Consider the following 26,489-nt stretch of genomic DNA (forward strand, 5'->3'; position numbering starts at 1 on the left):
TTATCTTGGATTTTAATTGAAGACTGACACGGTTGATGTGCTGAGGAGGAAGCTGCCTGACCGCAAAGGCCCATTAAAAAAAGCATTTGGAGTGGAATGCTATAGGGTTCAATTTAAGTGGAGAATGAGGTGATTGTTTTGATTTGTGAATGTGTAAATTTCTAAAAAGGTGGCATTAATTCAAACACAACTACAAAGTTATGCCTTTGAAACTGTGCAGATGCAACACTTCTGTTTAGTGCTTGAAATTACTCAAAAAGATGGAGCAGAGAAAAGGCCCTCCAAGGATTCCTGTCTTATAAAACACAGTTTCAGGAAAGATTACTTCCCTTTATAGAATAGGTAATTACAAGAAAGTCTGCTTTTATGAAGACATAAACTGGTATGGTGTGAGAAATGGGGGAGGAACACATTGGGGAACCAGAAAATACATTATGATGGAGAGACGGCCTCTGCAAGGTATCAGTAGGAATTATCATGACACTGGCAGAAATTGTGTGTGTGTGTGTGTGTGTGTGTGTGTGTGTGTGTGTGTGTGTGTGTGTGTGTGTGTGTGTGTGTGTGTGTATACATCCTTTACATCCTTATTTGTCTTCTCTCCCCCTCCCTCATATATCTTTCCACTGCACCTTTTCTATACTGCGGTGTGTGTGTGTGTGTGTTTCCTGCATCCATGTATGCCTTCATATGTGCTTAATCCACGTTTGTAGTTAGGTTAATCCTTACCTGGCAAAGGAGCACACTGGGTTAATCTAGAACAGATGGGATCTGTGTCATTTGGCGCACACACACACACACACACACACACTACACATGCACTGACAGACACACATGCAGGAAATGATGTAGCAGCATAAAAAGGTCTTAATATGTTTATAAATGGAAAAAGTGTTTAAGAGCATTTCTACATCTGAGTTACAAGATAATCCAAATAAAGTGCATTTAAATAATAGGGGTGTAACGCTACAAAATATCATGGTTTGGATCATGTTGTGGTCCAGAAGGCAAGGTTCAGTCAATTTCATTTGCATTTATAAAATAGTTATTTCTGGATCAAATGATGATTTATGTGATTAAAAGAAACAAATTACCTAGAACTTTATTCCTTGCAAACAATAAAAAAAAACAAAAAACTGAACATAAAAGCCACATTTGATTAGAAAACAACAGAAAACTGAATAAAAACCCCCCTGATGATCAGTGTAACCCAAGAGGCCTGTTATTGCTAAAATACAATGCAACACAACATTCCTCATAAAAAAAAGCTTACAAAAAAATCCTCTTTTTCTTTTCTTCTGACAGTCATGAGAACAAAATGAATCCCTGTCTACAAATCACGTTATAATCACCTCATCCTTATTTATTCCCAATATTGCCATATTCCCATTGATTTTCAGCACCTGCGACCCTCCCATTTATGGACAGCTGGCAGGATCAACAAGAGCTGGTTATAAGCTAATATTATGCTAGTTAATGTTAGGCTTGAATGTCCCAAAAATCATACTTTCCCCTGATAAACAGTTTGATTTTTATGAGAGTTGATTTGCTGTAAGTGTCTGAGTCATCCACAGCATTAGATCCACCTCGAAGAAAGCTTCAGCAACACGGGCTAACAGCAGCCAAATCAAATTAAAATAGCAGCTGCTACCAACAGAGAAGTCCTGGAACTCCTCAATAACTCACCTCAGTATGATCGGACAGAAGTGAGTGCCTCTCACTCATCGACTTGACTGATTTACTGATAAGTGCTGATGTTATTATAATATGTAAAAATGTAGTGAGTACAAAAAAACATTTTTATACATTAACAGTGGCAGAAACAAGGCAGACAGCCCTTCTATGTCTACTTGAAATGGCCAGACTCTGATGTCACTACCATCCTCTGATGATATGAATGCACATCACTATGAGGAAGGAAAAAAAAATCTTATCCTGTCCGCAAGATAGACAAGCTAATCATGGTCCCGATTGCATAAATTTGCCAATATGAGTCGTTGTAGGCTTGGAGCTTGTAAATTTCTGACCTCACAACATAGAGAACAGAGGTGCAGGTAAAAGAAGAGGTAAAACTTCGGCTAACATTCATAAGGGATGAAGCGTGAAGGGATGTTCATTATGTTATTTGTCCAATGCTTAATGTTTTGTTATATTTTCTCCAATTCCAGTTGATTATTTATAAAGTGCTTCATAAACACTCGTTCTTTCAGACATGGACACATTTATTCAGCGTATTTTGTCAGTTAAGCAGCAGTTCAGTTGAATTTTAAGTAGAGGGGAAGGAAAGGGGGAAACCTGGTTCAGCCTTCTGTTGCTTTAGCAGACTTCAACAAATTCTGACTATTAATGTCTTTATGGCCCTGTTGGGTGAGAACTTGAGTGTCAAATTGTAATTGGCATTTCTCCAAAATCAAATATTGCTGCTCTTCAGTCACATTTTCTCTGCTGGCTCTGTTTGTCTGCAGGTCTCTCTCACACACACACACACACACACACACACACACACACATACACACACACACACACACACACACACACACAAACAACCTTGATTTTGCACCTAAAAAAAAGGTGTGGGGTGGGGGTGTCCAATTTTTATAATGAAATACAGGCACTGCTTTGCCTCAGTGAACTTTCAGGGTTTGGTTTTTTTAATGCCAGAAATCTATGTGCTCACTGAAATTTGTCAAATTTAGATTTAAAGTTTTTGTCACGATATACTATCTAGGAAGGAAGCTAGAGGAAGCTCAGAGGTGACCGCGCCTTCTCAGTTGCTGCCCCAAAACTTAAATGTGGTTTTAATTATTGTTTCCTTCTGTTATGTCTGTGATTTTGCTTAGTTGTGTACAGCACTTTGGCCAATGGTATTTGATTTTAAAGTGCTTTATAAATAGTTGGGTTGAGTTATTGTCTAACACACACATTATCACAGGCTTGGTGACATTCAAACAGATATTTTTTTTTCATCTTTAGTCATTTTAGAAGAACTGCATAGTGCGTATTTAAATGCTGTTTCAGATAGAGCCTCTGGTGGGGTTTTGCTCATGGGGACATGATTTGAGGTACCCACTGTGAAACTGGTCCCCACAAGGCTGTGTGTAATCAGGTCTAGATCCACCCGGCACTGTTTACAAGTGCACACACATGAAAACCTCTTTGTGTTTCATACAGACACAGTAGGATGTCTCACCCTTTCCCACGCAGTTTTACAGTGTCACACACGCAGCAACAAATGTTTGATGAATGGCTGTGCACAGTCTAACATGGTTTTAACAGCTAGGAGAAAGAAATCATCAACTATTTCTCTCTCTAATGCATATTTCTATTCTTCCCACACTCAATTTATCACCATGTATCTTTTACTATACCTCTCTTTCTTAGTCTGTTTTTGACTTTTTTGCGTTCTTCTTACTTTTCCTTATTTATTGTCTTAGTCATGGTACATGTCCTAGCTTTGTTTTTCTTGTCCTCCTGTTCCTGCTTGTTAGATATTCTCTGTTGACTCTAATCTTCTCTAAATCTTGGCATCTTAACATGGGGGTCTATGGGGCTACCCCCAGGTTACTCTGGCAGTGGCTTATTTGAGAGACAATAAATGTTGGCAGTGGCTTTTAATTTAAGAGAATTTTGCTGGTTGGAGTAACCAGTGTTTTCTTGATATTGTAAGCCATCCTTTTTATGGATTTGCACCAAATGAGATCTTTTGTAGTGTCATCTTTTTCCATTAATGAATTGTGTGAGTCACAGTGTGATGGAAATGTTTGGCCCAAGGCTTTTTTTTTTTTGCATCCTATTGTACTGCTTTTGTGTACAGTGGCAGATGGAAGACATGTTTTAACAAAGGAGGGTAAACGTCTAGTGTCTCTGTCTCCCTAGAGCTCAGTCAGTTTTCTTTTTCTTGCCTTCCTTCCTCTCTTTTTCCTTCCCTCATCTCTTTTGTTCAGTATATATTAAAAAAAATTAATTCCCCACTCGCCCTGTGGAAAGTCTTTGTCCTCCAAGCCCGGATCCTCTACCAGAGGCCTGGGCGCTTCAGGGTCCTGCGCAGTATCTTAGACAGAGATCTCGGATGTCGTTCGTGGAATCTGCTGGAGCCATTCTCCCAGTTTGGGGGTCACTGCCCCGAGTGTTACAATTAGCAGGTGACCGCTGTTACCTTCACCTTCCACATCCTCTCTAGCTCTTCTCTGAGCCCTTGGTATTTCTCCAGCTTCTTATGTTACTTCTTCTTGACGTCTATCACTCGCTTTCCTCAGTGTCTATTATGGTGCCTTCTGGTAGTGCAGTCCCCTCAGTTCTGACTACCTTCCATCTCTTTGTTCCCATCTGACTACACTTCTCCGGTCCAAATGACATTCCAGCATCATTGCTGTAGATCCTAGTGGTGTGGATCAGTGAATCGATATCTCATTCACTCCTTGTATACAGCTTGATATCATCCATGTAGAGGAGGTGGCTGATGGTTGCTCCATTTTGTAGTCGGTATCAGTAGCCAGTCTTGTTAATGATCTGGCTGAGGGTGTTCAGGCCTCTGCAGAAAAGCAGGGGGGGCAGAGCATCTCCTTGGTAAAAATTGATGGTGACTTGTGCAACTGGCTTGAAGTTGGCCTCTAGTGTTGTTTTCCACATCCCCACTGAATTCCTGATGAAGGCACCTACAGTAGGGTCCTATTGATCATGTAAATTCTAAGCATTCCAGGATCCATGTGTGAGGATCCCTAAATTGCCCTTCGGGGATGAGTAAAGTTTTCTGAATCTGAATCACACACACACACACACACACACACACACTATGACCCTAATTGGTACTCTGGAAAAATGGCAATGAATGCAAGTTTATATTTGTGTGTGCCTTTACATGTTTGTGTCAGACAAAGAGGATCATTAGATTAGGTAAATATAACAGTATGAAAGTTATTTTTGGCTTGAGGTTGACATAAGCTTGTCATCCTTGCCTCTCACTTCCTAATCATCTTCCTCCTCAGTCTTTTCTGGTGTTGCTCCTTCTGTTTTCCACTTTCTTTTTTCATTCTGCCTTTCCCTCTCTATTCTAGTTTCCCTCTCTATCTTCCTTCTCTCCATCACTGCCTCTTCATCTCATCCCTCAGTAATGACCTGATCTGATTGGATTTGGTCTCATATTCCATTCATGGTTAATAGCCATGACTGTCGCTAGGCAGCCGGGGCCAAAACAGTGACAAACATGGTTGTCACACAGGGCCACACCGACAGCAGAAACTGATCACTTGTTTGCCTTGTCAGACTTCTTTGCTTACATTTTCACTGAGCTCCATTTGGATACCGTCAAGCCTGTGGAGTGGCCTCCATGATAGATCAGACAGATGCTGTGAATGTATCCATCTATCACACAGTTCAAGACTAAACATTTTAGTATGATAAGTGCAGGTTCTGCATAATCACCAGGCATATACAAATGACATTCAGAGTTGCACTCAATTAATCATTATTTCATTTCATTGTGATCTTTGCTCTTCAGCTACATAATACTCAGCAGCTGCAGTGCAAACACAAGTTATAGCATATTATATGCAGTCATGGCAGAAAAGATCACAACCATGTGCCTCAGTGCAAAATATCAGAGATGGGTTTCTCATAATTACCAAGATGCATAGCTCTAAGATGATAGCTTAGGTTTATCACAGGAGCTCATGAAAGCTAAGAGATAAAGAACCATTACGCCTTGTTTGATGTTAAATTCATAAGCATTGCAGAATATGGATTGTATTATCTATGTGAGAACTTACAGCTTAAATGTGAAGAATTATAGTTTAATTTTCACCTTATTACTGAGTCAGCGTCAATTATATTCAGATGCATGAGTAGAAACATTTTTTAGCACCACTGAGACAATGCATCAAGTTGTGGTGTGGTTTCAGCCTGGGTCTTATTGTGCTAGAGGTGTCATTCAGTGTCAGCCATGTGTGCCAAGAGATGAATGGATTCCAGAACAGACCAGAAAAAGAACTGGACAATACTCAGATAGTTTTGAATTAAAAACCACAATATATTTATGTCTCTGTAAAGCTTGTTTCTTTAGTCTCTGTTGGATGTCAACGTAAAAGTTTGGACATGTTGCTGCAGTGGCTTAAACACTAGTCACACCACCTACAGCAGTTCCATTTAGATCTAATGATGTAGCTGGGGAAGCTTACACCACCTCCAGTCTAAACAGCAGTAGTGTGAGACACCAGGCGTCTCAATTTTGTGAAATACCTCTTTAGTGCTACCAGCCTTCTTAGCCTCTAGTTCAGGATTATATGACAAAGTTTTAAAAGACTGTTGTTAATGTTGCCTAGTTGCGTAATATTGGTTAAAGGTATATTTTAGGGTTATGTTATGATTGTGTAAATGTAGGAATATTCCTCGTGCCATTTGTTAGATGTTATTTCATCAGCTCTGGGTTGCTGCATCTAATTTAGATAAATCTTAGCAGTTCTCGGGAATATGGCTCACAATTACATCTGTATTCTAACTTATCGTTGCACCACAGGCAGATACTCTCTATACATCTGTAAATTGTTAGCAATTCCAAACTACTTTCCCTGTTATATTTAGGGGCCCAACCTCTGGTTTTGGAACAACTGGCATAAAACTATTTAATTGTATGTCTGAAGTCATATGAATTATTTTTATTTTTTACATTTAATATATTTTGGCATTAATATTTTCTGTACTTTTCCTTCAGTAAAGGATTTAAGGAATTTTTATAATGTAATGCACAGTTTTAGTCACTATACTCTATCAGCCTATTCTTTTTCTCTTAGTTATTAATGGTTGGTAGTTAATTCTTTAATACATTTAATATTTTATTGCTGACATCTGTACTTAGTCAAATTTAGAGCTTGTTTTTTTCCACTGGTCTTCTCAAATCAGGCCTCTTTGGTTTGACTGACCCAGATTTTAGCTGGCTTCCATTGTGATGACAATAACATTCCAGTTTCTCTCAAGATAATTAGCTGAGAAACAGATGGGTTCAAAGTACACCCAGTGTTGGATCCAGTTCCATCTCTGTCCATCTAGCTCCGCCAGACAAACTCTTGATTTGATGCTGCTGCTCGCGTTGTATTCACTCACAGCTCCACATTCCTCTTACTGTTATTCTGTTGTTTCTGAAATGCAGAGATGTTGCAAAGGTTTCCACAAAGCAACAGCTGTCTGGTTATCTCATTAACTGCAAGTTCTGTTTTCAGTATATCTTCAATCTTAGCAGGACATTTTCAAAGGGTTTTGTTTTTCAAAAAAAAAGTATGAAGCCCACACTGGAACAATTATCTATTGGGTTAAGATGAAAAAATATTTATATTGGTTGAATGCAATTAAGTTAAGTCAACATTGGTTTTTTCCTTTATAACTGCACAAATTATTAAATTAACATGACTTTTATATAGTGTTTTATATGTTATATCAAGTCTATGTTAAACTAACATAATTATTTTATTTTAATAATAATTAACATACAAGTATGTTTGGAGCTAAAAATACACTGCTTGGCCAAAAGAAAAGTCGCCACCAAAAAAGAAGGTCACACACTAATATTTCGTTGGACCGCATTTAGCTTTGATTACTGCATGCATTCGCTGTGGCATTGTTTCGATAAGCTTCTGCAATGTCACAAGATTTATTTCCATCCAGTGTTTCATTATTTTTTCACCAAGAGCTTTTCCGGCCACATTTCTTCCTTGAAGACAATGGGTCTCCACGATCCTTCCAGTTTTTAATAATGCATTGGACAGTTCTTAACCCAATTTAGTAGTTTCTCCTTAGATGTTTTCTCTGCTTGATGCATGCCAGTGATTTGACCTTTCTCAGACTGACATCTTTTTCATGACCACGCGATGAGTCTTTCGACATGGTTGTTCAAGAAATTAAACAAAAACATCCTTCTTTAACCAGGTATCTGTACTTTGTCATTATTACACAATTACAAAACTGAACTTCAATTTATCATAATGAACAGATGTACAAAGTTCACTTGTTTGACATGTAATATAACACAGCACTGAAAAACATATTGCTAGACCTTGAATGCAAAAATTCAAGTCATTAATATATACTTATGGAGAAATAAATCTATTTGAAAAATAATTTTTTTGTGATTGATATGAGCCTTTATATCTTATTAGAAAATAAGGTGCTATGGCAACAGGAAGTGTAATTTGTGAAATGATGTCTCAGCCCACTCAGTCTTCAGTGTTTTATTTTCCAAATATATAACAGCAGCTATTCCAGAGATTTCTAATTCTTGTAAGACCAAAGAACAGTCCTGATGTTCTGCAGTTTGTCACAGGCATCTCTGTGCTTTAAAAATGTTTAACACTCTCTCTGTGGACTCCTCAGTGGAAAAAATGAGTGAAAAAAAAGTAAAAAGTTGCAAAGTTGCAAAATTGTGTCAGAATTTTCAGCTCTGCATCAAATCAAAACTAAGGAACATATAAGATGATGGGCCAAAATGACCTTTAGCTGGATGAGCTGAGCATCTCAGAATCAAGTGAAGTCAGTATGAGGGAATCATCCAGTGAGTGAAGGCAAGCAGCAGTAGCTGAAGTGAACATGATATTGGCACACTGTAAGGGTCAAGGTATTGTCCCTTGGTCCGGTACTTGATCTACTGATGATGAGGGGCTCTGTGGTTTCCAAACAGTTCATCCACGAAGTTTGTGTGAAGGCCACATTGTCATTGTACCGCACTGGTTCTGTCAAAGATCCAGGAAGTCTGTTCCTCAAGATTTGCAGACTTATCACTGCACATCTTGACAAAAAGTATATTTACTCTAAGAAAAAGAAGGTCATATTAAAATCAAACAATAGTCAAAGTGACTTCAAATATACTCATTCACGGTATTTTTATTGTATGAAACCCATTTTTTTAAACCTGTTTTTAAGCTGAAATTCTGCACTTCAAGCACATATTGTTTGTTTGATTTCAAATCCACTGTGATGGTGTGCAGAGACAGAACTATGGAAACAGAAAATAAAAGGTGTAAACAGCTGAAAAGTTCTCGTTCCTGTTTGTCTCAGAATTTTTGTTTTATAAATTTCTGTTTCTCTATTGTTTGCTTGTTAGGAGCGCTCTCCAGAGTGCTGATGCTGGAGCTGTCCCAGATACTCAGCATCATTCAGTCAGCAGAACGCCTGCTACAACAGAAATACTGTAATTTGTCCATTTTATATCATTTAAAGAACCTTTCATAAAAATTGTAAACTTTAAAATGTAGGCTTTGAATAAATTTTTGTACTAAAATAAAAATTCGCAAAAAACCTCTAAGTGATTGTGTTATTATTCAAACATTAGAGTAAGTCAGGAATTAAATACACCACTGCACAGGAATGCATTTGATTTCCTGCACAATGTACAAATATATTTTGGGAATTGTGCAGTTTGAGTTTGAATATGGCACAGGCACTTTTTTTTTCTTTTTTCTGTCCCCTAAAAGCTGTCAGCACAAACAGAAAACCCTCTAATCTCAGTCAAACAAATGCTCCTAATGGAGTGATTACTTCTAGAACAAACAGCATGAACAAAGCTCATATTACTGGACATCTGTTCTTTCTGCAGGTTGCTGTAGTGCGTCATGTGACGGCATTCTCTAATGGTGTTTAAGATGAATGCCATAGCTGCTGTTTTTTACTCTGTGGGAATATTTTGCATTTAAAAGCTGCCTTCCACTTCACTGCCACACAAACATATGTTTTTAATTCTACTTAAATTCAGTTATACCCATGCTGCTAACTCACAAATAAAGTCATTGAAGGCACTTAATATTTTAGGTTAAAAATCTTATGATGTTGGAGAGAACAGTGGTGAGGAAGAACTCCTTTTTAAGAGGAAAAGACCTCCAGCAGAACCAGGATCAAAAGCACACTCGTTACAGATTTAGATCATTTGAAGAAATAATATATACAGTATTTTAATTCTATGCACCTTTGTGAACGTCTTACAAGTACAATTGGAGATTAAAGATTGTGATAATGGTTTACACAGTAGTCTTTGTGCACTTGTACCTCTTTTAATATTGAATTATCTGTTCAAACTGTTAACTTTCACAAGGGATGCATACATACAATAGCAACAGACTTTTCAGTTTCCTGGGAGATGTGCTTACATTTGCAAACTAGAGCCAATTAAAATGTTGGGCATTGTCTCAATATGAGAGAAGAGCATAGATGGAGAACAAACAACACAGAACAAAAAATAGAAACTTGGTATGCCTTTCATTGTATTTACAGGCCATATTACAATCATCGTTTTTTAAAAGAAAACATTTTCTTGAATGCAAAAATAAATAAATAATCATGAGTACACTAATGTCAAATATAATAAGCTATACATACAACCTAAACTAAAGCATTTAGACTCAGACCCTTTGGATTCCCCTGCTGTATATGGCAACCAGTTCTGCTGCCACATACAGCAGGACAGTTGCTGTCAGCCTTCAGCAGCTGCCTGATTTAGACATTGAATCAGACCAAATTAACAGTTCATCTACATATTTTATTTCAACTTCTTTATCTTTACTGCAGATTTTTCACTGTGTAAAACAAATGGTGGTGGATGGAAGCAGCTACAAGGTTTTCTTCACGTTGGTGCTTGTTGTGCTGGTGGTTTAATAAAGGACCTCCAGCTGTTTCCCTATAAAGATTTTAATTGTGATTACAGAAACAAGCACTGCTGCTTTGGACGCTAGAAAAATGTCTCTTTTGCACATGTGTGCAGAAAGACTCCGTGTTAAACTGAAGTCAACACCTACGGTGATGCTGTTGTGTTATTAGTGTTTGTAAACTGGGGGCTGCATGCGCTTAATGTTGTGTCACACGTGTCCTAAATATGTTTCTATTTTAAGTCTATTTTTATTCCCTAATCAGGGATTAAAGCATTAAAAATATTTTCACAGAGACACTCATTAATGCACATGTGATACTGCTAATGGCTGCTACCAAACTGTGGTGAACTGCGGTTCTGGTAGCTAACAAATTCTCAGGCCAGCGAGCACAACACACACAAATATACACATGAGTGTAGAGAGCAGTGGAGACATGGAAAAACGTGTCGGCAACGACACAGTCGATGTTACAGGAGGATATCGCTGCAACTACAAGAACTTTAGTGCTGGTAATGTGGGTGAAACGCTTGCGCTTACCTGTTGACACCTCAGCGATGCAGAGTTTTAACAGAGCATCGAAGCAACAAATTTGTGTCGAGTATTTTTTATAATTGAATTGTTACTCAAGGAATCATTGCAGCCCTAAAACAGGTTCCACTCTTTTTCTTCCTCTAGAAATTCTTCTTTTCTCTTTCCTGCCTTTTTTTCTAAAACCACTTCTCCACATGATTTTCTTCACCACTCTTCTTTTTGTCACTTTTTCCAAATTAAGATGAAGATATTAAGGTTGGATTCTCTTTAATGAGATGTAAATAACTGTGTTCATTCATCATAGGTCAGTGTGTGTGTCCATGCATAACTGTTTGTGTGTTTGTGTATGTTTGTGCAAGTAAATCAGTTGCAAGTTGGCAGAATAGTTTAAATGGACTATTGATTGTGCCTTTTTCCCCAGAGTGCCTGACAGTGCACACACTTATATGCAGATTTACACAGCAGTTATCACACAAACACACAAGATAAAGCATAAAGCAGATATACATGTACTGATGCACCATAATGTTCACATATAGAGAAATAAAGTTGAAATAAAGTCAGTGAACCTCAGGTAACAAGATGTCTTTAAAATAAATTTAAAAATAATTTAAATATATTAACTTAGAAACAGCATTTGTGCACATAAACATCACATAGATTATACAGTGTAATAAAAGACATCATTTTGGCACTTGCTTCCTCAAGCTAGCTTTCAGGCACATTGAGTGAATGCTGCTAAGACTGCTGTCAGTCCACCTCGTGACACCACGGCTTTTATGGCTTGCCACCCTAACCTGTAATAACTTTTGAATTCATAAATGTTCTTAATCTTTCAAATGTAAGGAATGAAATGGAAATTTGTTGGTACATCCACTTTGTAAAATACAACTTACTATTCTATTATTGCATTATCTTATGAGAAATGTTTTTAGTGTACTACTGAATTCAGTACAAAAATCTTTCTGTGACTGGTCAGTTGCAAATAGCCAATGAGCACATCCTGTATAATTCTCCTTTCTAAATCTTTAGAATATTACAATACACAAAATCTGTCTGTCTGTCCGTCCGTGAATACCTACACGATCAGGAGAAGGGCAACCAAATGTGGTACACAGGTACACTGTATTGCCAAAAGTATTCACTTATCCATACAATCGCTTTGATGGCCGTAGGTGTATAAACCAAGCACCTAGGCATTCAGACTGCTTCTACAAACATTTGTGAAAGAATGGCTCAATGTCAGAAGCTCAGCATAGTACCATTATTGGATGCCACTACAGCAACTCAGCCACAAAGTGGTAAGCCATGTAAAATCAGGGTGGGGTCAGTGGATGCTGAGGTGCATAGTGTGTAGAGGTTGCCAGCTTTCTGCAGAGTCAATCGCTGCAGACCTCCAAACTTAATTTGGCTTTCAGATTAGCGCACACTCAGAGTGTGTCCAAACTTGTACTGTACATCACCAAGCATCAGATGCAGTGGTGTAAAGAACAGTACATGTCTAACTGCATTGTGCCAAGTGTAAAGTTTGGTGGAGGGGGGATTATGGGATGAGTTTGTTTTTCAGGACTTTGGCCCTTTAGTTCCAGTGCAGCAAACTCCTAATCTTTCAGCATACCAAGACATTTTAGACAATTTCATGCTCCCAACTTTGTGGGAACAGTTTGGAGATGGCCCCTTCATGTTGCAACATGACTGTGCACCAGTGCACAAAGGAAGGTCCATAAAGGCATGGCATAGAACACTTTTGGGATGAATTAGAGCGGAGACTGTGAGCCAGGCCTTCTCGTCTAACAGCAGTGTCGGACCTCACGAATGTGCTTCTGGAAGAATGGCCAAAAATTCCCATAAACACACTCCTAAACATTATGGAAAGCCTTCTCAGAAGAGATGAAGCTGTTCTAGATGCAAAGGCTGAAAACACCCAGCAATAGCTAAGAACAAAACACTGGACTACTGACAGGGACTAGAAGGAGAGAGCAGATTTCTCCCATATTGGCTTCTCTTCATTGGCTCCCTGTTAAATCTAGAATAGAATTTAAAATCCTTCTCCTCACATACAAGGTCTTGAATAATCAGGCCCCATCTTATCTCAAAGACCTCATAGTACCATATCACCCCAACAGAGCACTTCGCTCTCAGACTGCTGGCTTACTTGTGGTTCCTAGGATACTTAAGAGTAGAATGGGAGGCAGAGCCTTCAGCTTTCAGGCGCCTCTTCTGTGGAACCAGCTCCCAGCTTGGATTCGGGAGACAGACACCCTCTCTATTTTTAAGATTAGGCTTTAAACTTTCCTTTTTGATCAAGCCTATAGTTAGGGCTGGATCAGGTGACCCTGAACCATCCCTTAATTATGCTACTATAGGCCTAGTCTGCTGGGGGGTTCACATAATGCACTGTTTCTTTTCATTCACCTTATTTACTCTGTTTATACTCCGCTTTGCATTTAATCATTAATTGATATTAATCTCTGGCTCTCTTCCACAGCATGTCTTTTCTCTCCCCTCAGCCCAACCGGTCGCAGCAGATGACTGCCCCTCCCTGAGCCTGGTTCTGCTGGAGGTTTCTTCCTGTTAAAAGGGAGTTTTTCCTCCCCACTGTCACCAAGTGCTGCTCATAGGGGGTCGTTTTGACTGTTGGGTTTTCTCTGTATTATTGTAGGGTCTTTACCCACAATACAAAGCACCTTGAGGCGACTGTTTGTTGTGATTTGGCGCTATATAAATAAAATTGAATTAAATTGAATTGAATTCTGAAGTGGGCTTCTATGAGCCCTGATCTTCAACTTCTGTGGAAGTAGCTGAAACATGCAGTCCTGAGAAGGCATCCTTCAACCCGGAGACAACTGGAGCAGTTTGCTCATGAGTGGGCCAAAATAATACCTGCTAACAGGTGCGGAAGTCTCTTTGAAAGTTGCAGAAATCGTTTGATTGCAATGACTGCCTCAAAAGGTTTTGCAACAAAATATTAAGTTAAGAGTACCATCATTTTTTTCTGAATAATTCTGTTGAACTACAGTTATTACTTTTGTCAGTTTCAAGTTATTTCAGTGATCTTTGTGGGTTTTTCTTTCTTTAACGGAACGTTATCAACAATTTTGTCCACGTCTGTAGCTCTTTTTCTCTCTGTCTGTCCTCTGCTCAGCAAGTAAGAGACCAGTAAGGCTTTAGTTAGGCAGAGACACGCTGCTGTTTTCAACTTTCTCAGTGAATATTTTACATGTAAATGTGTGCCCACATTCACAACACAGGCTTTATCTTTAATGTTTACTTTAATGATACTGACATTTTGTCACGATTCTAAAATCCTACTTCAATGGGATGAAGCTTTGAATATTAATACTGAAATCCCTGAAACACAGAGAATTCTTTCTGGCTAATCCCCATACAGCACATTGTAAGAAGCAGAAGATGATCTCTTATATTACACACTGCATGCAGCAGAAAGCAACAGGGCATATATGAATGTGGAAAATGCTGAAACTATAACTTCAAAAATCAAGAAACACTAGACACATCTCACTGATTTCAGCTAAGGAAAAGGAAGAGCTGAACTTGCACATTTTTTTAGCAGCACACTGGGTTCTAGCAGATGCTCTCAGACTGTAATGGTTATATTTATGCGTCGTCTAAAAGTTAGAAAGAGGAACTTTGACAAATTTCATCCCTGAGTGGTCTGTGGCCTGAAAAATTACTATATAGCAACAAGAAGATGAAGACATATTTTGTAATTAATTCCACTTAATTGATGATAATGCAGAATATGTGAATACAGGATTTATACTAAATCACATATTTTTACTACATTACATTAATACTACACACACATAAGCATGCATGCACACAAACAAACAGAAGCTCATCCACACTGCACTCTCACTGGCATTATTGCATTGACTCAGCATATGCAGGGACAAACACTGACACAAACACTCACACTTCGGATGGATTACCTGCAATGAGATTGCTACATGGATCTGTTTAATTACTATATCACTCACCCTGCCATTATTTCACACTGGATATATGTGCGGTGTTTGGTGTATGAGAATACATAGTTGCATGCATTCATAACTCTGGTGTGTGTCCAGTGTTTCACTACAGTGCTCTACTCAACATGGGACCTTTAAATTAAAGGAGAAGTTTCATTATTGTCTCCATTAGCTGGTGCCTGACCAGTATCAACAAACACACACACACACACACACACACACACACACACACACACACACACACACACACACACACACACACACACACACACACACACACACACACACACACACACACACACACACACACAGAGTTCTGTTAGCTGGACTAGTGTAATCGTTAACCTACTGCTCTATTTCAGGATGAGTGTGTAATTTATTGTGTGTAGCAGAGGGAAGTGACCCCATTGCCAGTCAAATGAGAGAGGTGTACTCCTAGTGCCGCCCCCAATCCTGCATAAATGGTAATGGAGTGGTTCTTATATAGTGCTTTTCAGCTCTACTTTGACCACTCAAAGCACTTTATACAACATCCCTCATTAACCCATTCACACACATTCATACAAACACTTCTTTCTACGGCTAAGTGCTTTCTATCTAACATTCACACATTCATACTGTGACAGTTACACCGGAGAGCAACTTGGGGTTCAGTATCTTGCCCAAAGACACTTGGGATGCAGACTGGAGCAGCCAGGGATCAAACCACCAACCTTCCAATGAGTAGGTGACCTGCACACCTCCTGAGCTACAGCTACCCCAATAAATAAATGAGAAGGGCTAAATCAGGAAGGATATCCAATGTAAAGTCTTTGCCAAATCAAACATTAAGATGAATATAGGGCCTAGGTTAACTATGACCATCTTCAGTGCTGTTAGCCAAAAGGGTGTCAGTGGAAACTGCGACTGTTGGACAAAGACAAATAAAGTGAAGAAGGGGAGGCATGTTAAGAGGCAGTGGGAGAGGAGGAAAGGCAGGAGTGTGGAGGTGAAAGTAGAGACTTTAAATGTAGGAACTATGGTAAAGGGAGAGAGCTGGCTGATATGATGGAAAGAAGGAAGGTAGATAAATGTGCAGGAGACCAGGTGGAAGGGAAGCAAGGCTAGGAGCATTGGCGTGGATTCAAATTGTTCTACCATGGTGTAGATAGGAAGAGAAATGAAGTAGGAATAATCTTGAAGAACGAAGATAGGATCGTGAGTTTGAAGCTCGAATTTTTCAGCAGAAAAAGAGGAATTCTGGAGTAAATTGGATAAAGTGGTAAGAGTGTCAGCACCACCAAAGTGGTGGCAGGAGAATGTAGCTTGGCAGTATTGGATGGTACATAGTCTGTAGGATGACTTTGGAAATCAAGAACAGGAAGTGAGTAAAGGCAGAGGCCAGGATTAAATGGTGGATATTGAAAAAAGACGAATGTTTCGCAGAGTTCAAGGAGGAGTTGAAACAGTAGGGAAACAGTAGGGAAGAGTTAGCAAATGACTGGGAAAGCACAGCTGAAGTGGTGAGGGGAAACTGCCAGGTGTTTGGTGTATCCTGTGGACAGAGGAAAGAGGACAAGGAGACTTGATGGAAGTACAGGAAAGTATTCATACTGTAGCTGATTCAATAGCAAGTGGTGTTTCCCTGAATGGCACTTTTCTGCAAGTGTCCCCGCTGGCAGTGCCATCTACCTTGTCACCATGTCTACTTCCCCCATTTATTTCCCATGAGGTGTGGCTGGAGTGTGAGCTGCAGGAAGCTGGCAAGCAGTTTTAGGACTGTACTGTAGGCCTGGATTGTAAAGATAAAAAACTGAAACATGTTCAGTCTTTCAGGAGGCAAGTTTTTGTGTTCTTAAACTCTCCATCAGGGACACTACATGGGGTGCCCAAACATGGACACAATGAAATGATTTGAGAGTGGAGATGTGGGGCACAAATGGGCTACTTACCCTCACAAGCTGGCTCCTTAAGCCTGGGGAAGCGCTAGCTGGGGAGTCAGCAAACTCTACCGTTCCTCTGGTTATTGCTGCCCATCCATCGGCCAGCACTATGCAGGCGTGTGTCACTGACTAAACCCACTGCAGGAGAGGGTCATAGCAGACAGGCCGATAGTGAGACTGGGAAACAGGGTACAGAGCAGGGTTATAATAGTTTTGGATTTTACATATAGTTTAGTTTTAATTAGTTTTAACTTTTTTCTCTAATTCAGTTTGTTTTAATTTGTTTTGCTCATTTTTATTTTTGGTTTAATGCTTAGTTTCAGTTTCATTTTTGTTAGTTTTAGTATTAGTTTTAGTTTTTCATACTTTGAAAGGTGCAAGAGTGACTACTGTGTATTAAAAACTCGGCAAAAGATGCTGTTTAAGATTGTGTTTAACAACCGTTTACAAGACAGCAGCATTATGTGCTAAATGTGTGTAATATTAAGGACACACAGGAACATCAACAGGGAGAAACATAATGAAAAATATAAACTCCAAAACCCAATAAACTCTTAACTCCCAATAAACTTCAGCGTCAATGCAGTAGATTAATACCTCACATGTGGTGTGTAACATCAGAATGCAGCAAATGTTTGACAAAAACAAACTGAACTCTTTGAAGGAATCAAAGCTCAGATGCAGCTGAATCCTGATGTTATACATCACATGATGCTGGTTCTCTGCCGGACCTGCCCAGAGTGCTAGCTTGGTTAGATGCTCGCTAATTAGACTTCAGCGCTGGAACAGTACACAACATACGCAAGTGGTCGACGTTGTTGCCACATTCATGAGCTGGTTTATGTGTGTTAATTACCTTGTGGGACAGCTGGGACTTTTTCCCGTCCTTGGTCCTCGCTCTTTGCGGTCAGTTTTTTGGCTGCAAACATATTTGTCTCTGTTTTTTCACTTGGTTCATTCCCTCGTGGCCATTCTGATAGTTTCAGCAGTCTCCCTCCAAGAATTTGCTGGCATTTGTGAGTCCTTAATTTGGTGCTTTTATTGTCATTCCTGATTGTTACTCTCTGACTGATAAATTCAAACACTGTGACGAAAAGTAGCTGGAAATGCACAAGAGGGCCATCCATCAGGGGCATTACTAGGACAGTGAAACATTTGGGGGACTTTTTAGTTATTTACTACATTTTATAGTATAATTAATAAAAAATAACATACACTGTGCTACCTAAAGGTTGAAGTCAGGTGTGCTCGTCTGTCTTTCAAAGAATGATGAATTTCGGCTGTTTTTAGCTACTGGAACTTAATTACTATCATCACAGTTAGCACTAGCAAGCGGTTGTTCATCCAATCAGGTGGACCTGATTCTATTGGGGCCTCTTGGCCACGTCATGTTTGTAAATGAGAACTAGTTCTCAAGCATTTTACCTGGTAAAATAAAGGTTTAAAAAACAAACAAATAAAAAAACAGAGGGCAGGGTACAGCTCCTTCTCTGCCTTCTCTCAGCTTTCCTGCACCTCATGCTTTGTGCCTTCTTTATTTTTCTTTTTTAGAAACGCTTTAACAATAAGCATAAAAGTGTTTTAGCTACCCCAGTTAGCCACCACCATAAACAGACAGTTATTTTATGAGATCTGGGAGTATTACAGTGCTACCGATGCACCTGCTTGCCATCCTTTATGCATTAGGTGAGGGTTGGCTCTCTCAGTGTTTAGAGAGTGCCTACCTGAACCTTTGTGCCATTGGGAGGGACTGGCAGAAAAAGGCAATTATTTTATAAATGATCACACATAAAAACAGAAATTGTTTTTCTACAGGAAACCTGTAGTGACAAAGACAATAAGACACATTCTCTGGGGTTTTGGTCAAAGGGCCAGTATATTCTGTCTCATTAGACCAATCTTTCTGCCACTGTACCTTTTCCATCCATCTCTCAGGCTAAACTTATGGTCCTTCTTCATGATTGACAGAAAAGAATTAGCATACATCAAGCAACACAATAAGGAGATTTGCTTATTTTAGCTTGCATTCTCATCTTGTTTTGTAAATCTTAACATGTTAACTGAACACTCTGAAGAATTTAAAAAGTAGAAAGGAGGCCATCCCTGTAGAATCTGTGTCAACTTACCCCAGTCTATCTTGTGGTGGAGATGGTCTGCCAGTGAAGGTCTCTTAGTGGAGGTTGATTGATATGAGGATGCAGTTACCTCTGAACGAGATTAAAGGAGCATTTTATCATGTTAAGCGCCACTAAAATTTTGTGCATGTGTGTGTGTTTGAATTTTTTTAACAGCATATATACTCCTAAATCTTCCTCTTGTAAACACAGATGTATGAGTGCGCAGACATATACTGTCTGTGCACTCATACATGCAAAATCCGATATTTTCCTCTTCTTTTTCCTAACTGTATTTTTTTTCCCCTGACAGATGAAAGAGAAGACGTTCAGAAGAAGACTTTCACAAAATGGGTAAACTCTCAGTTAGCTAAGGTAAGACAGCTTCCTGCTTCCTCTCCCCTGTTCCTGTTGCACCTCATTACACCTAGTGAGAAATCTTTTTATCAGTATGAAGAAGTATGTATCTCTTGAAGGCATATCTTGGGTCCTTTTTTTGTATTGATGTTCTTGTTTCACATGTGAGGTTCTAACAACCCTGTATATGCAGGGTTGTAGTGTTTTTCATGGCTTGTAATCTTATTTCCAGCTTGATCTGTGATGTCATTTATATCTCAATATGAATAAATATCGATACAATGATAAAGAAGCCTTTTATACATAGTTCTTGTCACATTAACAGAGGGATGCCCTCCATGGAGGGGAAAAGGATTTCTTTCACTGCCTGATAGATATTTATACCAGGTTTATCCAAATGGTTGTTAAATCAGATGCACTAATGGGCTACTCAGTTGTCAGAACCGCTAGCAAAGCATAGAGTACCTGTCATAGTACCTGTCACTGTCGTAAGCACAACGGCTATGTTGCATCAATCCCTTCTTGTCCCCAGCAACTTGTCAGTGTTGGCTCATTTAAACTGACATTGGAAATAATGATTACATTCATGCCAAATAACTCTAGAGGAAGTTGGATGACGTGGTAGAGAGTTTCACTAAGGAGGAGAGGGTGATGATTGGAGCAAACATTAATGGAGATGTAGATGAAGGGAACAGGGATGATGAGGTGTTGGGTAGGTTTGATGTTAAGGAGAGAAATGCGGGAGAGAGGGTAGTGGATTTTGCAAAAAGGATGTAAAATGGCTGTGGTGAACATGTATTTCAAGAAGAGGGAGGATCATAGGGTGATGTATAAGAGAGGAGGAAGGTGCACACAGACGGACTATATCTTATGCAAGAAGGTGCAGTCTGAAAGAGCTAGGAGACTGCAAGATGGTGTCAGCGAAGAATGCAGCTAGGCAGCATTAGATGGTAGTCTGTAGGACTTGGAAATCAAGAAGAGGAAGCAAGTGAAATGATATTGGTCGTTTCTGCTACGTTTTAGAATGACATAAAGAGGCCTCTAGCAGTTGTAGATGAAAGAGCGTATGAATAATGCATTCAGTTTTCTCCAGGAAATCTTGAAAAATTACGTAAATATGGGATTCCTCAGATTTATGAAGAGTCTACACAGACTAAATGGCATTAGATGCAACCGGAAAAGTTAAAACAATAAACAAATCAACTATTCTTTATTTTTTAATATAATGCTTTACTTGAGTGTTCAAAGCGCTTTATGCAACATTCCTTATTCATACAAGCACTTCAGTATTTTGCCCTTGGATACTTTGGGGTGCTGACTGGAATAGCCTGGGATTGAACCATCAACCTTCTGATTAAGAGTTCTAACTCCTGAGCTACAGCAACATTACCCACAGACATGACCGCATGACACCACGATTGCATGAGAAAGCTATGAAAGCCACTGTTAGGAGCGCTTATTTTAGAAACGTACATATAGGTCGTATTTCAGGGCTGAAACACAAAAACGCCGGATACTTACGTTTGGACTGGATTGGAGGACATGTTGGTTAGGGAGGAGTTTCCCTTTGATTGGAAAAGTATGGCCATAGTGCTGAGAGAAACTGCCACAAAGGTGGATCCTTTGGACAGTGGAAAGAAGACAAGGAGACTTGATGTTGAGGAAGTACAGGAAAGTATTCAAAGGAAGAGATTGGCAAAGGAAAAGTGGAATAGTCAGGAACATGAAGCAAGTTTACAGGAATACTGGAAGGCTAGGCATACGGCAAAGAGAGGTGACAGAGGAAAGGCTTATAGTGAGTTGAGTGTGAGGTTGAAAACTAAGGAAGGAGAAAAAGACTTGTATCTAGTGGCTAGGCAATGCGATCAAGCTGGAAAAGATTTGCAGCAGGTTAGAGTGGTTGAGGATAGAGATAGAAGTGTACTAATGAGTGAAGAGCTTCTTTTAGAGGTCATGAATGAAGAAAATGAGAGAGAAAGATGGATGGATGGATGGATGGATGGAGAGCTGGTGAAACAGGAAGTGCAGAGAATTAGTAAGGAGGAAGTGATGGCAGGTATGAAGATGATGAAAAGTGTTTTCAAAGAGTTCCTTTAATTTTTTGGGCAGTGTATATACTTTCATCTTTTATTATACAGCATGAACAAGTGCAGACATTTCCTCATCAAAAATTGGTTCAGTTAGTAGAGATTATAATAGATGAGTGACAGGCTGTGTAGGTTGCTTCATTAAGCCCATTTCTAGTCTGCTCATTTTTCATGAATACCATCAACATCTTTAAGCTTCATTGATGAGAACATATTTTGTTATACGTTCTGGCAGTGTGAATAATATCTGCATCATATATGCTTACTTTACACTGACTGAACTTTTTAAAATACTTTTTAAAATATGTTTTCTGTATTTTGCTCAGTCCCTGGCAATTTTAGTGAAGTCCTTTATGAAACTCGATCATTCATTTTTGATTTCTCTCACTGATTGTCACCTGTGTATGGGGGAGGTGAGGGATGATCGAGTTGTAGAGGCAGAGACAAGATGCATGGAGCAAACACCTAAATTTTTAATGACTTTATAGGCAAAACACTCCAAAGGGTTTGGCAACTTTGGCGCAGTGTACACAGGTTGCATAGCACTGTTGCAGCGCACTGCTCTCACATCATCTGACCCTTTAAAATGTTTTACCTTGCCTTGTTTGGTATAATTTTTTTTTTAGCACAACCTACTACATTTTTGAAAAATTTTGACATACTGTATTAACACATTGGACCTGAAATTACACAAAAAACATAAAATCTAAGTGGAAAAAGGTTTTGTTTTTTTTTTACTGTGAAAACCACAAACATGTTTAACAAACCATTTTTACAACTTGAACTAAAAATATAAGTAGTAATTTTCAAACAACGTATGTACAATTTGGTTAGTTATATGAAACTATTTACATTTCGTCACTACGTCCTTCAAAGGATGCAGCCTCTGAATTTGGACACACTTTCGGAGACTCAGTGAGGTAGTCTCCTGCTGCCACATCATCTTAAATCTGTGATGTCAACTAAGCCCACAATACCAGTAGTTTTCAAGGACTTTATAGGCAAAACACACTCAAAGGGCAACTCTGGCTGCAGTGTACACAGGTTGCATAGCACTGTTGTTGTGCACAGCTCTTACAGTATCTAATTCTGCTTCCTGTTGCATTTGGATATACCGTGTTTTTTGGACTATACATCGCTCCGGAGTATAAGTTGCACCAGCCAAAAAATGCATAATAAAGAAAAAAAAAACATATATAAGTCGCATTTGCGGGTGGGGTGGGGGGGTTTAATTGATAGAATCCGAGACCAAGAACAGACATTCCATCTTGAAAGGCAATTTAAAATAATAATGGATTAAAGAACAGGCCAAATAGGGTTACGCCTACGGTATGCTAACGTAACACATTCAGCTACATGACGCACAACGAACTGTGTACATGTCTAGTATGTTAACGTAACATTAACAGTTATTCAGATAACCATAGCATAAAGAACATGCTAACAAGTTTACCAAACCATCAATCCATTGAATTCTTTATCCTCAGTGTCACTTCTAAAAAACTCCGCACACTCTGTAGGTAGACAAAGCGCCGCTTCCTCTTTTGTGTCGCTTTCGTCAGACTCGTCGTCAGCTGCAGTTCCAATTATTCTGGCCTTTTGACAGGTTGGTTTCGGTTGTCACTGAAGCCCATGCTTTGTTGATCCATACAATGACTTCCAGGAAAGTTGGGTGGAACATTCTCCCGGTTGCCGTGAAGCTGTGCTCTCCATTCATCATCCACTGCTCCCACAGGTTATGCAAGACTGCCTTAACGCTCCGGTTCACGGAGATGTCAAGCCTCTGAGTATTTTGGTTAATGTGTTAAGAATTTCACATGTACGTCACTCCGGAGTATAAGTCGCACATCCAAAAAAAAAAGTGCGACTTATAGTCCAGAAAATACTGTAGTTGCAGCCACAGAAACCTGCCATCGGGTGGGATTGCTCAGATTATATCAGGTGACCAAAAGTAGTGTCTTATGTGAAAGATTACTCTAATGAATCTGTAATGAATCTGGCACTACTCTATCATGCCAGATTCATTACATAGACTTTATCCATCTTTTGAATTATTGGTAAGGTATTTTCTTAGCAAGAAAAAGTTTTCTCTCAAAATGTAACTGACAATTTGATTTTGTTGTATGAACATAATTTTTAGACAGATTCCTTATATTGGTACAGTTGCTGCAGTTGCTCAATTTTGTCAGAGGAAGGACCTATACTGTCAGACTTTGAAAATCCCCTTAATTCTCGATGCTCTTCCCATCCACTGTTTAGTTCTTGTTTATTTCCTCCTCCCACTATCAAAAGAAAATGCATAGGAGGACAAGATTTGTAGCTTTTAATGCCAGCAGCAGCCTCCTCCTCCTTTCATCTCTGGCTGTTTTGTGTTTGTCTCTTAGAGGCACTGACAATTTTAGAGACATTTCCTTTTATGGCTCCGTTTCAGTCACTCTCACTCAAATTCACAAAGGTTATTCCCACCATGTCCATTCTCTCCGTGGAGTCGGGGAGGTAAAGCTGGGATAAAGAAAAATCTGAGAGCAGGGTAGTTGTACAGTATTCAGGTTGACACTTTATTTTGATAAAAAATGCTTTATTTGTGATTTGAGGAAATCCCAATTTTGAGAAAAGGATTGCATTTTCCTAGAAGGGCCTTTACCACCTCTCTTTGTAGTAATTTCTGATCTCTTTCACCATGTTGTCCTGTAGCTGAGTCACATGACAATCAGACTGATTTATTATTATTAATTATTTTGGCAAATGACTAGCCTTTTTGAGGGCCTAAATATGCTCACAAACCCATGAAATTTTGCACATGCATCACGTATTTTATTTTGGTCTCAGACATGGACAGTGCAAAATGCCTCTAGAGCACCACCTGCAAAGTTTTTAATGAAGTATTACAGACCCCTAGTTTGAGCTACAATGAATGAAATATGGTACATACATGTAACATTCCAAAAAAGTGAATCTGAAACTTCACAGGATTGATGAGTCCCATCGTGAACCCACTGATATGCCACTAGTCAGCAACTGTTAGAGCGCTATCTAGTGGCAACAGCCTGTACTTTAACAAACTCCTCCTCGAGCTTTTACCAGATTAACATGATCTTTGGTGAGTGCGTTCTAAAAACCTTGGTGATGATAAATTGAGAACTCTCTGGAGCTTGAAAAAGGCGATTGGACTTCTTTTTGTTTCTTGAAGACGTTTCACCTCTCATCCAAAAGGCTTCTTCAGTTCTCAACCAAATGGTGGAGAGACCCAGGTATTTAAACCCCTGTGGGCGTAGTCCCCTGGAGGTGGTTATGACCCTCTATTGATCATGTGCTTGAACACATGTGCCCAGGTGTGAAGGGGGCGTGGGTCATATTTAATCAGTGGTTTCAGTTGAAACCAACTTAGGACTCCGCTCCATTGTTTCCTGTGGCCTATTGAGGTCACTGGAACAAAGGTGTGAATGGGGGTTGAGACGTCTGGGAAGGGAGCTCAGGACAGCACTGTAAGCGGGGGAAAGTTGGTGACGTAATCCACCTCCTCTGTTCAATGATGGTTGTTCACAGTGGACATAGATGGCTTCTTTCACTCCTCTTTCAAACCATCTGTTTTCCCTGTCCAAAATGTGAACATTGGCATCCTCAAAAGAGTGCCCTTTTTCCTTCAGATGCAGATGTACTGCTGAATCTTGTCCTGTCGAAGTGGCTCTTCTATGTTGTGCCATTCGTTTGTGAAGAGGCTGTTTGGTTTCACCAATGTAGAGGTCCGAGCACTCTTCACTGCACTGAACAGCATACACTACATCGCTGATCTTGTGTTTGGCGGGTTTGTCCTTGGGATGAACCAGTTTTTGTCTTAGGGTGTGACTTGGTTTGAAGTATACTGAGATGTCATGCTTGGAGAAAATTCTTCTGAGTTTCTCTGACAAGCCTGACACATATGGGATGACAATGTTGTTCCTCTTGTCCTTCCCATTCTCTGTAGTTTGTGTTTGGCCGCACGTGCGGAAAGTGTTCCCTCTAAGGCAGAAGGGAAGCATAAGGAACACACACACATTAAGAAAGCCCTCAAAACATGTGGTTACCCCAACTGGGCCTTCATCAAATCAGCTAAGATGCACAGGAATGAAGGCCAAACACAAACTACAGAGAATGGGAAGGACAAGAGGAACAACATTGTCATCCCATATGTGTCAGGCTTGTCAGAGAAACTCAGAAGAATTTTCTCCAAGCATGACATCTCAGTATACTTCAAACCAAGTCACACCCTAAGACAAAAACTGGTTCATCCCAAGGACAAACCCGCCAAACACAAGATCAGCGATGTAGTGTATGCTGTTCAGTGCAGTGAAGAGTGCTTGGACCTCTACATTGGTGAAACCAAACAGCCTCTTCACAAACGAATGGCACAACATAGAAGAGCCACTTCGACAGGACAAGATTCAGCAGTACATCTGCATCTGAAGGAAAAAGGGCACTCTTTTGAGGATGCCAATGTTCACATTTTGGACAGGGAAAACAGATGGTTTGAAAGAGGAGTGAAAGAAGCCATCTATGTCCACTGTGAACAACCATCATTGAACAGAGGAGGTGGATTACGTCACCAACTTTCCCCCGCTTACAGTGCTGTCCTGAGCTCCCTTCCCAGACGTCTCAACCCCCATTCACACCTTTGTTCCAGTGACCTCAATAGGCCACAGGAAACAATGGAGCGGAGTCCTAAGTTGGTTTCAACTGAAACCACTGATTAAATATGACCCACGCCCCCTTCACACCTGGGCACATGTGTTCAAGCACATGATCAATAGAGGGTCATAACCACCTCCAGGGGACTACGCCCACAGGGGTTTAAATACCTGGGTCTCTCCACCATTTGGTTGAGAACTGA

General features: G+C 39.6%; 1 protein-coding gene across 1 annotated transcript in view; it reads left to right on the top strand.

Annotated features, from left to right (window-relative positions):
* The window catches only part of dmd (dystrophin), a 387,210-nt gene that overhangs the window by 86,877 nt on the left and 273,844 nt on the right, over positions 1 to 26,489 (top strand). The window contains exon 2 of the mRNA XM_030747286.1: positions 19,492 to 19,553. Coding sequence (XP_030603146.1) covers positions 19,492 to 19,553 — 62 coding nt within the window. The remainder of the gene's footprint in view (positions 1 to 19,491; positions 19,554 to 26,489) is intronic.

This window comes from Archocentrus centrarchus, chromosome 2, assembly GCF_007364275.1.
Source record: "Archocentrus centrarchus isolate MPI-CPG fArcCen1 chromosome 2, fArcCen1, whole genome shotgun sequence".
In the NCBI taxonomy this organism is placed as follows: Eukaryota; Metazoa; Chordata; class Actinopteri; order Cichliformes; family Cichlidae; genus Archocentrus; species Archocentrus centrarchus.